General features: G+C 35.6%; 1 protein-coding gene across 5 annotated transcripts; it reads left to right on the top strand.

Moving 5' to 3' along the window:
• The first annotated feature begins 729 nt into the window (after window positions 1-729).
• On the top strand, window positions 730-10,025 carry LOC149827757 (uncharacterized). 5 transcript variants are annotated; one of them, XR_016434566.1, is made up of 6 exons: window positions 730-861; window positions 2,060-2,480; window positions 3,644-3,943; window positions 7,354-7,488; window positions 9,610-9,719; window positions 9,819-10,025. XR_016434566.1 is itself a non-coding variant. In XM_090018239.1 (4 exons), exons 2-4 carry the CDS (start codon window positions 2,079-2,081, stop codon window positions 7,387-7,389), a joined length of 738 nt encoding a protein of 245 aa, XP_089874365.1. In that variant the 5' UTR covers window positions 730-861; window positions 2,060-2,078; the 3' UTR covers window positions 7,390-10,025. The 5 variants fall into 5 exon arrangements, 2 of the variants coding, with proteins under 2 accessions (XP_089874365.1, XP_089874364.1); XR_016434565.1 differs by having other exon boundaries at window positions 9,610-10,025; XR_016434564.1 differs by having other exon boundaries at window positions 7,354-9,513; window positions 9,610-10,025.
• The last annotated feature ends 2,772 nt before the right edge of the window (window positions 10,026-12,797 follow it).

Genomic DNA, 12,797 nt, shown 5'->3' with positions numbered 1-12,797 from the left:
CTAGAAACCCATATGTTATGATAGCGAGTGCAACCTAACCATCTCATTCCACATCAAATAAATGAGCAGTTTGCTATTAAGATAAGTACTACCAATGCCCTTCACAATTTGGTATTAGACCTTTAGATCAAAAGCCAAGTCTTTGCTCTGCTGAAAACCTAACCGAGTTCAACCAAGCAATTAAAGAGCCTGTTCATGACCAAGCCACTATAGTTAAACTGCAACCAAGTCTACTCACTCAGTTAATGCAAATTCCCCCACTGCTTGACCCACTCTGGGCTCAGTCTAGGTTTGACTTGCTCGATCGGTGCTGGAGGTCCTTTCCAAATATGGCTATTCTTTTTTAAAATCTCACAATTTTCTCATAGAGACTTATAATTTTAGAACATGGCATATTTTGAAAATATCATGTTCTTATCGCGATATTAACTTGTTGTTAACATGATATTTGTATATATATATATATATTATATATTTTTTCAAAATCTAAATATGTTAATATTTTTCCTAAGAAAAATATTTTTTTAATTTATCTTTGCCGAGAAAATCCCGATAAGAATCATTTGTAACTATGCTATGGGCTCATGCATCTCATTTTGAAACCAGCGATGCATTACAACAAGGAGAGGCCTCTCTACTAAAATCGGGACGGCTCTTTTGAGCGAAAGGTATCATCTTTGCTAAAATTAAGACAACGAGTCAAAGGACGGTCTATTTTTAAGCGTCCCCCCTCTAAAGCCTTGAACCGTCGTCTCTAATTCAGGAGGTAGCGCACTCTGAATCGCAATTAGGGTTAGGGTTTCGGCTGTGCTCGTGGGAATCAGTTTCTCGTCGATCGTCTCTCGATCCTCTCCTCATCAGGTTACTCTCTCTCTCTCTCGATCGATCGGTCGAGATCGTTTATTTTGTCTATGGATTTATCCGATTTATCGCGTGGAGTTTCATACTATTTTCTTTTTATTTTTCTGTGGTTTTGGTTGATATTTGGAGAATTCTCTGAGTTTTTAGGATTTTTGTAGTGGTTTTGGTCAACTTACGGGGATTTCCCTAAAAAGTTTTGTTTTTTTTTCTCCGATGATTTGGACTCTTTCATACATTTGTTCGAGTTTGGAGGAAGTATGTGGTTCGGGTTTGTGAATGTTAGGTTTTTTGACGCAGGTTTCCTTGAGAAAGTTGTGATTTTTTTCCCAACGTTTTTGAGTAATTTTGTATAGGATCATCTCGTTTTAGAGAAGTCTATAGGTAGTGGTTCTGGTTGTTTTTTAGGATGTTCTCAGAAAATAAAAAGGTGTTGCTATTATAATTTTGATCCATTTATGGTTGAGATTTCTGGATTATGGTTGATCTATGGAAATTTCTCTGTAAACTAATAGGAAATCTTTTTTGCCTTTCTGAAGATCTCAGTTTTTTTCTGAAAGTCAAGCTGGAGTTAGGCAGACCCCTACCAGATATTTCTTAAGCCACATGTGGCAGAGGGATTCGAACCTGGGCCTTCAGCTTGGCACAGGACCCCGCTTACCACATGGGATACCACCTCGGTGGTTCTGAAGATCTCAGTTAGGGCTTTAGGTTTGGTTTCGAGAACGATCATTGATATGATGAGCCGTTTTTATTTTCAGAGTAGTGATTTTGAGTTTGAATCTTAGTTTTATTGTGGTGTAGATTAATTTTTATGTAAGCAAACTTGGCTCTGGTGTGTATTTTTCTTTAAATCGGGAAGATTGTAAAGTTTTGTAGTTAATTTAATTGGAATCGGTTAGGCTTTTGATCGATCATATTACACATCCGCATTTTCAAAGTTAGCATTGATATTGTGATTTCAATGTCAATCTTGTTATGATCAGCACACAGGACGTGGAAGCTCTAGTGATTAGTTTTAATCATTTCAAATTTAAAGCTGATTGAGTTTTCAGATCATTGTTGTGATGAATGTCTTTTTTACCTGAAAGTTCTGGTCTCATATTCCTTTGTTGTAATCCAGTGTGTGGAAAGTTCTTGTAATTTACTTGATTGTCCTGTAATGAAAAATGACTAGAGTTTTTTCTTTCTTAATATATAGATTGGAGGTGTTTAGAACCATGGAATTTAACGAAGGTGACGTGGTTGAGGTATGGAGAAGAGACAACTGTGCTTTTGGTTCCTGGTGGACTGCAAAGATCATTTCAAGATATGGTAATACATGCTGTGTCAGATATGAGAAACTTGTTAATGGCGATGGAGATCAGGTAGTGGATGCTGTGTGCTATGAGGATGTTAGACCGTTGCATACTTGTTTTGGAGGCCGAAAGAGTTTGATGGCAGGCAATATGGTTGAAGCATTTGATTGCCACTGTTGGCGGATTGGGGAAATTGTCAAGGTGCTCTCAAAGGATTGGTTTGTTGTTAGATTCAGTGGTTCGGATAAAAGCACAAAAATCCATAAATTGAATATTCGGATTCAGCAAGCATGGTATGGCAACAAATGGGTTCATTTTGGAAAGGTACTAGCATTATCTTATTTCTACTTTTCATTTTTCCCATTTTGATGGATTTGAAGAAGGGGGGGATTGGTGGGTGCCAGCATTTTGAGTCCAAGTTGTTAATTTTTAGGCAGAGAATCTCTCTCTCTGTCTATCTATCTCTCATAAGAGTAGAACATGTTTCATTGCTTCAAAACATAGACTGATTCACATATAAATTATTTTTTATGACAGCTTTTACTGCCTGATCTTTTCGAAGATAATAGATGTCTCTGACTCTATTATACAACTTTTTATTGTAATCTCCTCTTTTCTGTGAATTAGTTTGCACCCAAGGTACCTAGTTGCAATGCTTTAGATTGGTGGGTGCCAGCATTTTGAGTCCAAGTTGTTAATTTTTAGGCAGAGAATCTCTCTCTCTGTCTATCTATCTCTCATAAGAGTAGAACATGTTTCATTGCTTCAAAACATAGACTGATTCACATATAAATTAATTTTTATGACAGCTTTTACTGCCTGATCTTTTCGAAGATAATAGATGTCTCTGACTCTATTATACAACTTTTTATTGTAATCTCCTCTTTTCTGTGAATTAGTTTGCACCCAAGGTACCTAGTTGCAATGCTTTAGATTGGTGGGTGCCAGCATTTTGAGTCCAAGTTGTTAATTTTTAGGCAGAGAATCTCTCTCTCTGTCTATCTATCTCTCATAAGAGTAGAACATGTTTCATTGCTTCAAAACATAGACTGATTCACATATAAATTATTTTTTATGACAGCTTTTACTGCCTGATATTTTCGAAGATAATAGATGTCTCTGACTCTATTATGCAACTTTTTATTGTAATCTCCTCTTTTCTGTGAATTAGTTTGCACCCAAGGTAGCTAGTTGCAATGTTTTAGTTAAGATAGTTGCTAGACTTCATGTTGTCAATCCACAAGGGAGATAATGACATCTTTACATTGGAGGGGTATTCTAAAGGAAAAATATCCAAAAGAAGTTGTTAATCCATAATGGCTAATGGCTGTAATTGAATAATGATAGCTGGCCATATCTTTGGATGACACACTATTATATAATACATATAACTTCAATGTTAGTCAATTTCTTTGCAATGAGATGTATTTCACTTTAGTTGTTTGCTTCACTGATTACTGACATTGCTTTTTGTATGATATATACAGGATGGTGTTATAAAAAATGATGATGACAGAGCGATACAGACTGTTGGAGGATGTTCTTTAAGATCAGAATTTGGATCAAGGAAATATTGTATGGATGAAGAATGTACTGGCGATAACTTTGCCGGGGATATTATCAGACCCTCCTGGGAGAGTGGAAAAAGAATGCACTATTCTCTTCTTGAGTCATGCCCTGGTGAGGCAAATGGTGGAGCCTTGCATACAAGGAAAAAGGGCAGAACTGAAAAGGTGGGAGCATGCGAAGGGCCTGCCCCAAGTATGTTGCCTCCATTGCTTAACAAGGTAGATGCTGTTTCTTTTTTAGAAACATCAGTGGTTCAGAAAGGCTTGCATACTCCCACTTACTGCAAAACATTTGGATCTTACATAATGGAAGTAGCAAGGGAAGAATTAAATGGTTATACACCTTGTTGTTTTACCAGACCTGTAAATGTTACTGAAGAGAGTAGTGGTTCCTCTGTTGCTAGCTGTAGCAGTAACCACTTATTGTCCTATACTTATAACAACTCCAGAGGCCTCACTAGGAAACCCTTTGAGAGAAATAATGATGATGATGCTCAGTCAACCTCTGAATCCCAAGAAGAACAAGCAGTAAATGTACATGCATTAGAGCTGCATGCATATTATTCTACTTTGCGGGCATTTTATGCTTCTGGTCCCTTAAATTGGGGGCAGGAAGCAATTTTGACAGATCTTCGCCTCTCTCTTAATATTTCAAATGATGAACATTTACTTCAGCTCACGCACATTTTAACTGATCATGAACTATGATTGTCCATGTCCATGTCCATGTCCTTGTCCGTAACATCGATCAGAAGTCAAATGGGATTGTTTTCTGCTTTTTTGAATTCCGTTTCCTGCAATGGTAGAAAATTTTCATTGCAGTGATGATGTAAAAAAAAAGATGATACTTGTATTAATGAATAAAACTTTTCAGGAGTGCTGTTTTCAAAAGATGAGCTCTCTGTTGATTATTGCACTGTTTGATTTTGTGCTGTATGAATGTGTTTTGATAAGTCAAATATCAGTTATGAGAATAATTCACTCAACAAATATAACTAATATTGCTCTATTTTGCGGTTTTTTCTTTCCTGCCTTACGTCTTTAAGGCTTTTATTCATTGTAATTGCATCATACTTCTTACTGTTGTACGGAGATTAAAGGATTTCACCTGTTTCGTCTTTTTATTGAGTCTTCGTTTCATCCAACTACTAGAAACCCCCCCTTTTTTTTTGCATTCTAAGCTCGTTGCAAAGGAGATGGAGATGAAGAATCCTAAAACTAACTTTGAAAGAGGAAGGGTCATAGCTCATTGACCAGAATTATCTTGGCATCGACATGTACTCAACATTCTCTGGCACGTTATTGATGTCGGAGACCTCATATTCCGGCTGCTCTCCATTCTCCAGCAAGATTTCCAGTTTCCCTATGAGAGGGCGAGTATATCATGTAATGAAACAACAAGTGTACTAACACAATGCCACAAAGGGGCTACAAATGTGCACATATACAAATACAAATGCCACTTATGGGCCAAATACACAAGAGCCACTAAGGGCTAACACATTAACCTCTCAAAAGAGAGTAAGAACACAATATAAAAAAATAAAATAATATTAAAAAAATGCTTAGAAAAAGCATTGTTACAAGAAGGGGCCGACGACCCCTTTATATGCAAGAGGAGATATTGGGGAGCTCCCAATATAGACGTGAGGAGCTCCCCAACGGCCATATTTATGACAGTTGGAGAGCCCCAACAGCTCTATGGTCAATATGACCATAGATCCCCTAAAAAAATATTAAAAATACATAATATAAAAGAATATAAAAAAACCCAAAACTGTTCCTAATGGACAGCATCTATTACATGTACAAATGACCAAAATACCCCTGGTCATATACCCAAATTACATAACCTAACAAATATATATATATATATATATATATATATATATATATATATATATATATATATATAATCGTATACAATACATTTTAACATATCAGTATGGAGGCAGGACTAGGGTATAGGCTTTCCGATGGATGGACAGGAGGGACATCGAGGGTTTTACTAACCATAGACCTACCAATGTGCAGTGAATGATTGTTTTCCCAAAGCCTAGAAGAAAAAGTGTGGGATTAAAGGGTTTATCCTTACACATAAGATTAGTTGAATCTTCAAGAAGTTTCGCATTTTGTTATCAACTGGGGCTCCGCTTGTCTGGTAGGAGCAGCTAGTGCTCGTCACCTTGTGTTGGGACGTTGCAAGTTCAAATCCTAATGATATCTGGTAGGGGTCATGCCCACGTTTCAAGATAAAAAATTTCTGGAAAATTTGCCAGTTTCCATAAATCCAGGTAGCAGTTGGATTTTCTTTTTTCAGGGTTTTTAAACAAACATGATTTTTCTTTATCCTGTTTTGCTAGCCATACACCAAGAAAAAAAAATCTATGTTTTGGTTTTTCTAATATCCCCTTTATCCGGATAACTGGGTCTAACCAAACAGGCCCTAATTGACATTAGTGAAGATGTGGGATTAAAGGGTTTATCCTTACACATAAGATTAGTTGAATCTTCAAGAAGTTTCGCATTTTGTTATCAACTGGGGCTCCGCTTGTCTGGTAGGAGCAGCTAGTGCTCGTCACCTTGTGTTGGGACGTTGCAAGTTCAAATCCTAATGATATCTGGTAGGGGTCATGCCCACGTTTCAAGATAAAAAATTTCTGGAAAATTTGCCAGTTTCCATAAATCCAGGTAGCAGTTGGATTTTCTTTTTTCAGGGTTTTTAAACAAACATGATTTTTCTTTATCCTGTTTTGCTAGCCATACACCAAGAAAAAAAAAATTCTATGTTTTGGTTTTTCTAATATCCCCTTTATCCGGATAACTGGGTCTAACCAAACAGGCCCTAATTGACATTAGTGAAGATGTGGGAATTGGTTGATGTTGATGTCTTGTCTACTAGACAAAACAATGTTGTCCCTGGTAGCACAAAAACTGTTCGTGCTGAGGACTTCTTTACTAATCATAGTTTCATGAGTGATCCTTAGTAGCCATATTCATAAGTCAAGACATCTGAGCATATTTTGTGCAAAGTACCAAATGCATGGTTGTTTGCTATTATTGGTTCATTTAGTTATTTTGTATTTCTTTTTACTTGTATCTGAACTATGGTTCTTTCCTAGTTTGATGTTAAACAAGAATTCTGCTGAACCATCTCCATCATTCAGGTGTACATTTGAATCTAAAACAAGAAAATACCAAGTGTAGTCCATATTTTGCTTTGCACTTGTGATTGTCTAGTTGAACATTGCATAGTGCTTGATCCAGTGCTAGAACTGTCTTTCACATTTTTTTCTGTTTGGGTCCTCCTTTCCTAGTGCAAGAACAAAAGTTCCGTTTTTCTCTTTTTGTGGGGACTCGTTCCAAATCGTTGTGCATCACTTTGGTGCACAGTCCCATTCAAATGTATAATTGTATTTGATGATCTTTATCTTGCACAACATGAATAGAGATTTCTTATTCACACTTGCAGAACGACTTTTTTGTCTTGTGATGCTAGGATTTTTCTTCTGGTACTTACAGAAGTTTTTCTCGCATCATGTTCACATTTGCTAATGACTTCCAAATTTCAATCTTTCATAGTGAGATGCATTATATGCTCTTGTGATTTTTTCTCTTTTTTTGGATAGGTACTTGTGTTTGCTGCCATCTTAATTACAATTTGAGCAAATATGGGATTCAGGCTTCCAATTCTTATCAGCAGCCTAATCTTAGGCATTCAATTCTTATCAGCAGCCTAATCTTATTTCTTAATATTTAATCAGGTATATTTTCTTCTCTCCATGCCTTCGGCTCAAATCTGAATCTTCTGGTTCTTCTGCTCATATTAAGTTTCTTTGATATGCTTTAGTGATGTAAATAAATTGGATCCAATTTGGATGTGGGTATTACCGAATCCAACTAATCGTAGTTGGGTTCGGATTCGAACTCGAATAAGAAATAAGTCAAACTGAATCTGAGTCCAACTGTAAATCAATAACTGAATCCGACCTGAAGTCCATTAATATATGCTGTTTGGATCTTATCAGCAGTGTTGTCAAAAGTTGTTAGTTCACCTCACTTCTCATGTTCAAGACTCATGATAGCTGTTCTTTTGAAAATATTCAAGAATCCAATGGGATTTTACTGAGAAACAGAGTCTGGATCTGAATCATGTCAAATTCTATCATACAGAACTGAATTCTACCCGATCAGTTATTGGGTTCAAAATTGTTACCATACCCTACCAAACAGATTTGGGTTGGTTGGATATCGATGCAAACCAATACTGTCTACATCCGTAATATGCTTTGGCTTCCTTTCCTTTGGGCTTGTTTGTTGAGCATGGAAGTTAGATCTTGCTTTTTTTGGCAAATGATTGCATTTTGATGCATCTTTATAGACATCCTATGCTTTTGGGTAATAGTATTGATGGTAGTATCGATGCTCATATTGCAGCATTGTCGTTTCCAGGACTCGGTTAAAGCTATTTCCTTACATGTTTTTTGGCAACCTCATTTTATTTCACATAAGTTTTGTTCCCCGTAACCTTGGCAAAAGATCTTTAGTTTGCTTTACCAATTAGAACTGGCCCCTGTAATCTAGAAAAGCATTGCCTGCAAAGCCTTTTTTGGAAGAAATGAAGTTTGAAGAATGTATTTGGAGATGGAATTACACTGATGTTTGGTGGTTTGTTGATAATATTGCTTGTGATATGACTGGCCGCCACTCTGTTAATAATTTAACCATGATGAAAGCATCGGGGTGCAAATTGTGTAATTTAAAATTGCTTAGTTGTTTTAACTTTGTCTCTGAATGAGTATCGTACTCAGAGCCATTTGGCAAAGGGCTTACCACTATTATCATTAGTTGATTTTGCATCCTATGAAAGAAACCATGTTGTTCCCTTGTTCTAGCTTGGTTTGGGTGGTGTGGTTTTACATGGTTTCACATCTAAAAATGTTGTAAATTAATAGTATCATAGATCACTGTTGGTGCTGGGGAAATGAATGCATTCCCTGCTATTTGTTGGATGGATATGAAATGGTAGAAAAATGTGCATTTACTTAGGCATTTCCATGATGAGAGCTTACGTGTCACTTCATGATAGTAGATCTTGATTATTCTGCTGCTATTCCTTGAGATTTTTTATTTGCTTATCAAGATCGTAACTAAAAGACATGATTTTACATGGTTATTACGTCTTTGTTAATGTGGTTGATTAGAAATATAGGCACAAGAATGTAAGCTGCTTTCATTCATTTTATATCATGCCATGATGTTAGTAATTTTGCATTAGTCATCTGCTGTTTCCCAGAAAGATTCTACAACTGCTTCTTGGGTTATATTCATTGTTGTAGATTCTAGCAGCAAACTTGATAAGCTTGGGGAGGATTTTGGTGGAGCATGGGTGTGGAGTCTAGACTGGTCCCATTTGGTCATCAGTGTGACTACTTGGTTGAATTGATAGTGATTAATCCATTTCTATGAAACTATCCGTGGTGGGCAGGGGGAAGTGCTCATGGCGCCACAACAGGGCCACGGTACAGTGGTACCTCTTGGCCCATGACAGGACGTTCAAACCAAAGCGGTGGTTTTTCGCCATTATCCACGAGAAGAGAAAAAGGAAAAACCACTAATAGGAGTAATGTTGACTGAGATAGATGTCATAGTTCACTCATTTGGATGAAGTTTGGCATCATTTGAATCATGACCAAGCACAGAGATTCAATTTCTGTTGCGAACTTTGACAGATGCCTCTCAAACATTTGTTGAGGGCATGATGTTCTGTTTCTTCGAAATTGTAAATGGTATTATGTCTGCTAAACTTCCTCTAATTATTAAGGTTCTATTTTCTAATTTCTTCTCCAACCCCACAAAATGCTTACATACGACGGATTTCACAGGTTGCTGAACTTTTGCAAGATATTCACAGGGGAGGGCCTCTCTCTCTCTCTAAATTGCATAATTTGGAGTGCTGGTTATCTTTAACGAGGCATTATCATCGCAAATTCTGGTTACATAGTTAACTTCCCTATAGTTGACTTACTGCATCCTTAAGATTTCTCTGAGAAGTTGATTTCCAGATTCATGTATTGATTTTTGTTTGCAACAGGTCCTCCCCCCCAAGGAGGAGCGCCATGATGCTTCTTGTGAGTCCAGGGGATTCTGGAGGATGTCAGGCAATGCCGGCTGGGCATGTATCAAAATATGCAAAAATACAAAATGAGGGCCTCTAATGGCTTACAATATCATAAATACAAAGTGCGTACAGTCCAACTAAGGGACAACACAGGAGTACAAAGGCACAACACAAGCACTAACTGCATTCAAAACATTAAAAAACTAAAGAGCTGTTGGACTGTCCAACAGCTCTTTTGACTAGTCTCAAAAAAGAACTCATGTATTTTACCAAATAGTTCTTATAAAACAGAAAAGCACAAAAAAATAATAAAATAAAAGTACTACACAATCTATTATAAGGACTAAAATAACCAAAATACCCCTAATGGGTATATATATATATCAGTGTTGTGAAAAGCGTTGAGGCGTAGTGAGACTCTCCACCAAAAACCAAGGCGAGGCGTAAGCCTCGAGGCCTAAAGCGTAAGCCTCAAAAAAAAATTTTGAAAACTTTTAAAAAATTATAAAAAAATATCTAAAAGTACAAATAAATAAAGAAATGCTTTATTGATGAAATAACAACCAATAAGAAATACAAAATCTCAAATAAGTACTAAAAAATATGAGATTAACATATAAAAGTAACTAAAAACTGATTATATAATTGGAAAATATATGAGATTAACCAAAAAAAGTTAAAATATACTAAGAAACTTATTACATAACTGAAATAACTGGAAAATATATGAGATTAACCTACAAAAGTTAAAATATATGAGATTATTCTAAAAAATATGAGATTAACATATAAAAGTAACTAAAAAACTGATTATATAACTGGAAAATATATGAGATTAACCAATAAAAGAAAAAATATGCTAAGAAACCGTTTACATAACTAGAAAATATATGAGATTAACCAACAAAAGTTAAAATATATGAGATTATTCTGAAAAATATGAGATTAACATATAAAAGTAACTAAAAAACTGATTACATATTTGGAAAATATATGAGATTAATCAACAAAAGTTAAAATATACTAAGAAACTGATTACATAACTGAAATAACTGGAAAATATATGAGATTAACCTACAAAAGTTAAAATATATGAGATTATTCTAAAAAATATGAGATTAACATATAAAAGTAACTAAAACTGATTACATAACTGAAAAATATATGAGATTAACCAACAAAAGTTAAAATTTACTAAGAAACTGATTACATAACTGAAATAACTGGAAAATATATGAGATTAACCTAAGTCACATGGACTCAGCAAAGCAAGTGTTGCACCCCGCATCGACGCGACGCGGGTGCGGCACCGGGTGCGCTCAACACTTCCCTGGGTGCGGTCAACGCACCTAGAGTCATTTAGGTCTAATTTTTAGACTGATTTTGTTTTCGCCCAATGAAAAGCGAGTGAGAGAAGCCTGAAGCCTGAAGCCTGAAGCCTGAAGCCGAAGCCGAAGCCGATGCCGATGCCGACGCCGCCGCCGCCGATCTCCGACTCCTTACGGCTCCTCCTCCTCAGTTCTCAGGTATGTCTCCTTCTGACTCATTCTCCGTCACTCTCACAGTCTCTCTTCTCTCTGTCACTCTCACTGTCTCTCTTCTCTCCGTCACTCTCGTTGTCTCTCACTCTCACTCGCACTCGCTCTTCGTCATTCTCATTGTCTCTCTTCTCTCTGATTGTATTATACGTGGGTCATTAGCATCTAGGGTTTTTAACTTTTTATTAATAGGCTTTTTGGACATTTTGAAATTTTTTCAATAATATTATTTGGGGGTTTTGGGCATTCCGAAATTTTTTCAATAATGTTATTTGGGGGGTTTGGGCATTCCCAATTTTTTTGATGAATTGATGATTCTATAGAGGTATATAGTTAATGAAATTTGTATTTATTTTTTGGGGATCTTTGACCAAGTTATAGAAGTTATTGATTTGTCAATATTTTAAGGTGCAGTTGCTAACTTTCCTGTTTCAAGAAACACAAGGTATTCTCTTCATTCAAGTTCTTTTGCTGGTTGCTCTTCGTACAGGTGTATGCTTATATGTGTTTGTTCTCGATTTTAGTTTCTGTTGTGTGGTCATAATTCTGCTGCAGTTTGTTTCATAACTCATTTAATGACACATGCTGCGGAAGGTTTAATGTTAGAAATATGGAGTTACATTGAATCACTCAAGCATGTATATGTTCATATAACCTGGTTAATGTACCCCCGTTTTGACCGGTCCAAGACATATAGTTGACTAAGAAAATGGTTTATCTGACTATGCCAACCTTGAAACTGTCAAGGTTCCCTTATATATATATATATATATATATATATATATGTAGTGTTACTGTTGTTAACTGTTAAAACTTCAAAATTATATATATATATATATATATATATATATATATATATATATATATATATATGTGTGTGTGTGTGTGTACATTTTTGCCCTGCCGCACCCAAGGTTTTTTAAAGTGCCGCATCCCCGCACCCACACCCGCACCCATGTGACTTAGAGATTAACCTACAAAAGTTAAAATATATGAGATTATTCTAAAAAATATGAGATTAACATATAAAAGTGACTAAAAACTGATTACATAACTGGAAAATATATGAGATTAACCAACAAAAGTTAAAATATACTAAGAAACTGATTACATAACTGAAATAACTGAAAAATATATGAGATTATTCTAAAAAATATGAGATTAACATATAAAAGTAACTAAAAAACTGATTACATAACTGAAAAATATATGAAATTAACCAACAAAAGTTAAAATATGTTAAGAAACTAATTACATGACTGAAATAACTGAAAAATATACGAGATTAACCAACAAAAGTTAAAATATAGTAATATACTAAGAAACTTATTACATAACTGAAATAACTGGAAAATATATGAGATTAACCTACAATTTTTTTTTATTATGTCTCAAAAGTCGTGTTGTAAAAAAA

This window comes from Nuphar pumila, chromosome 10 (genome assembly GCF_984573655.1).
Source record: "Nuphar pumila chromosome 10, dmNupPumi1.hap1.1, whole genome shotgun sequence".
In the NCBI taxonomy this organism is placed as follows: domain Eukaryota; kingdom Viridiplantae; phylum Streptophyta; class Magnoliopsida; order Nymphaeales; family Nymphaeaceae; genus Nuphar; species Nuphar pumila.
This window is presented reverse-complemented; position numbering and strand designations above follow the sequence as displayed.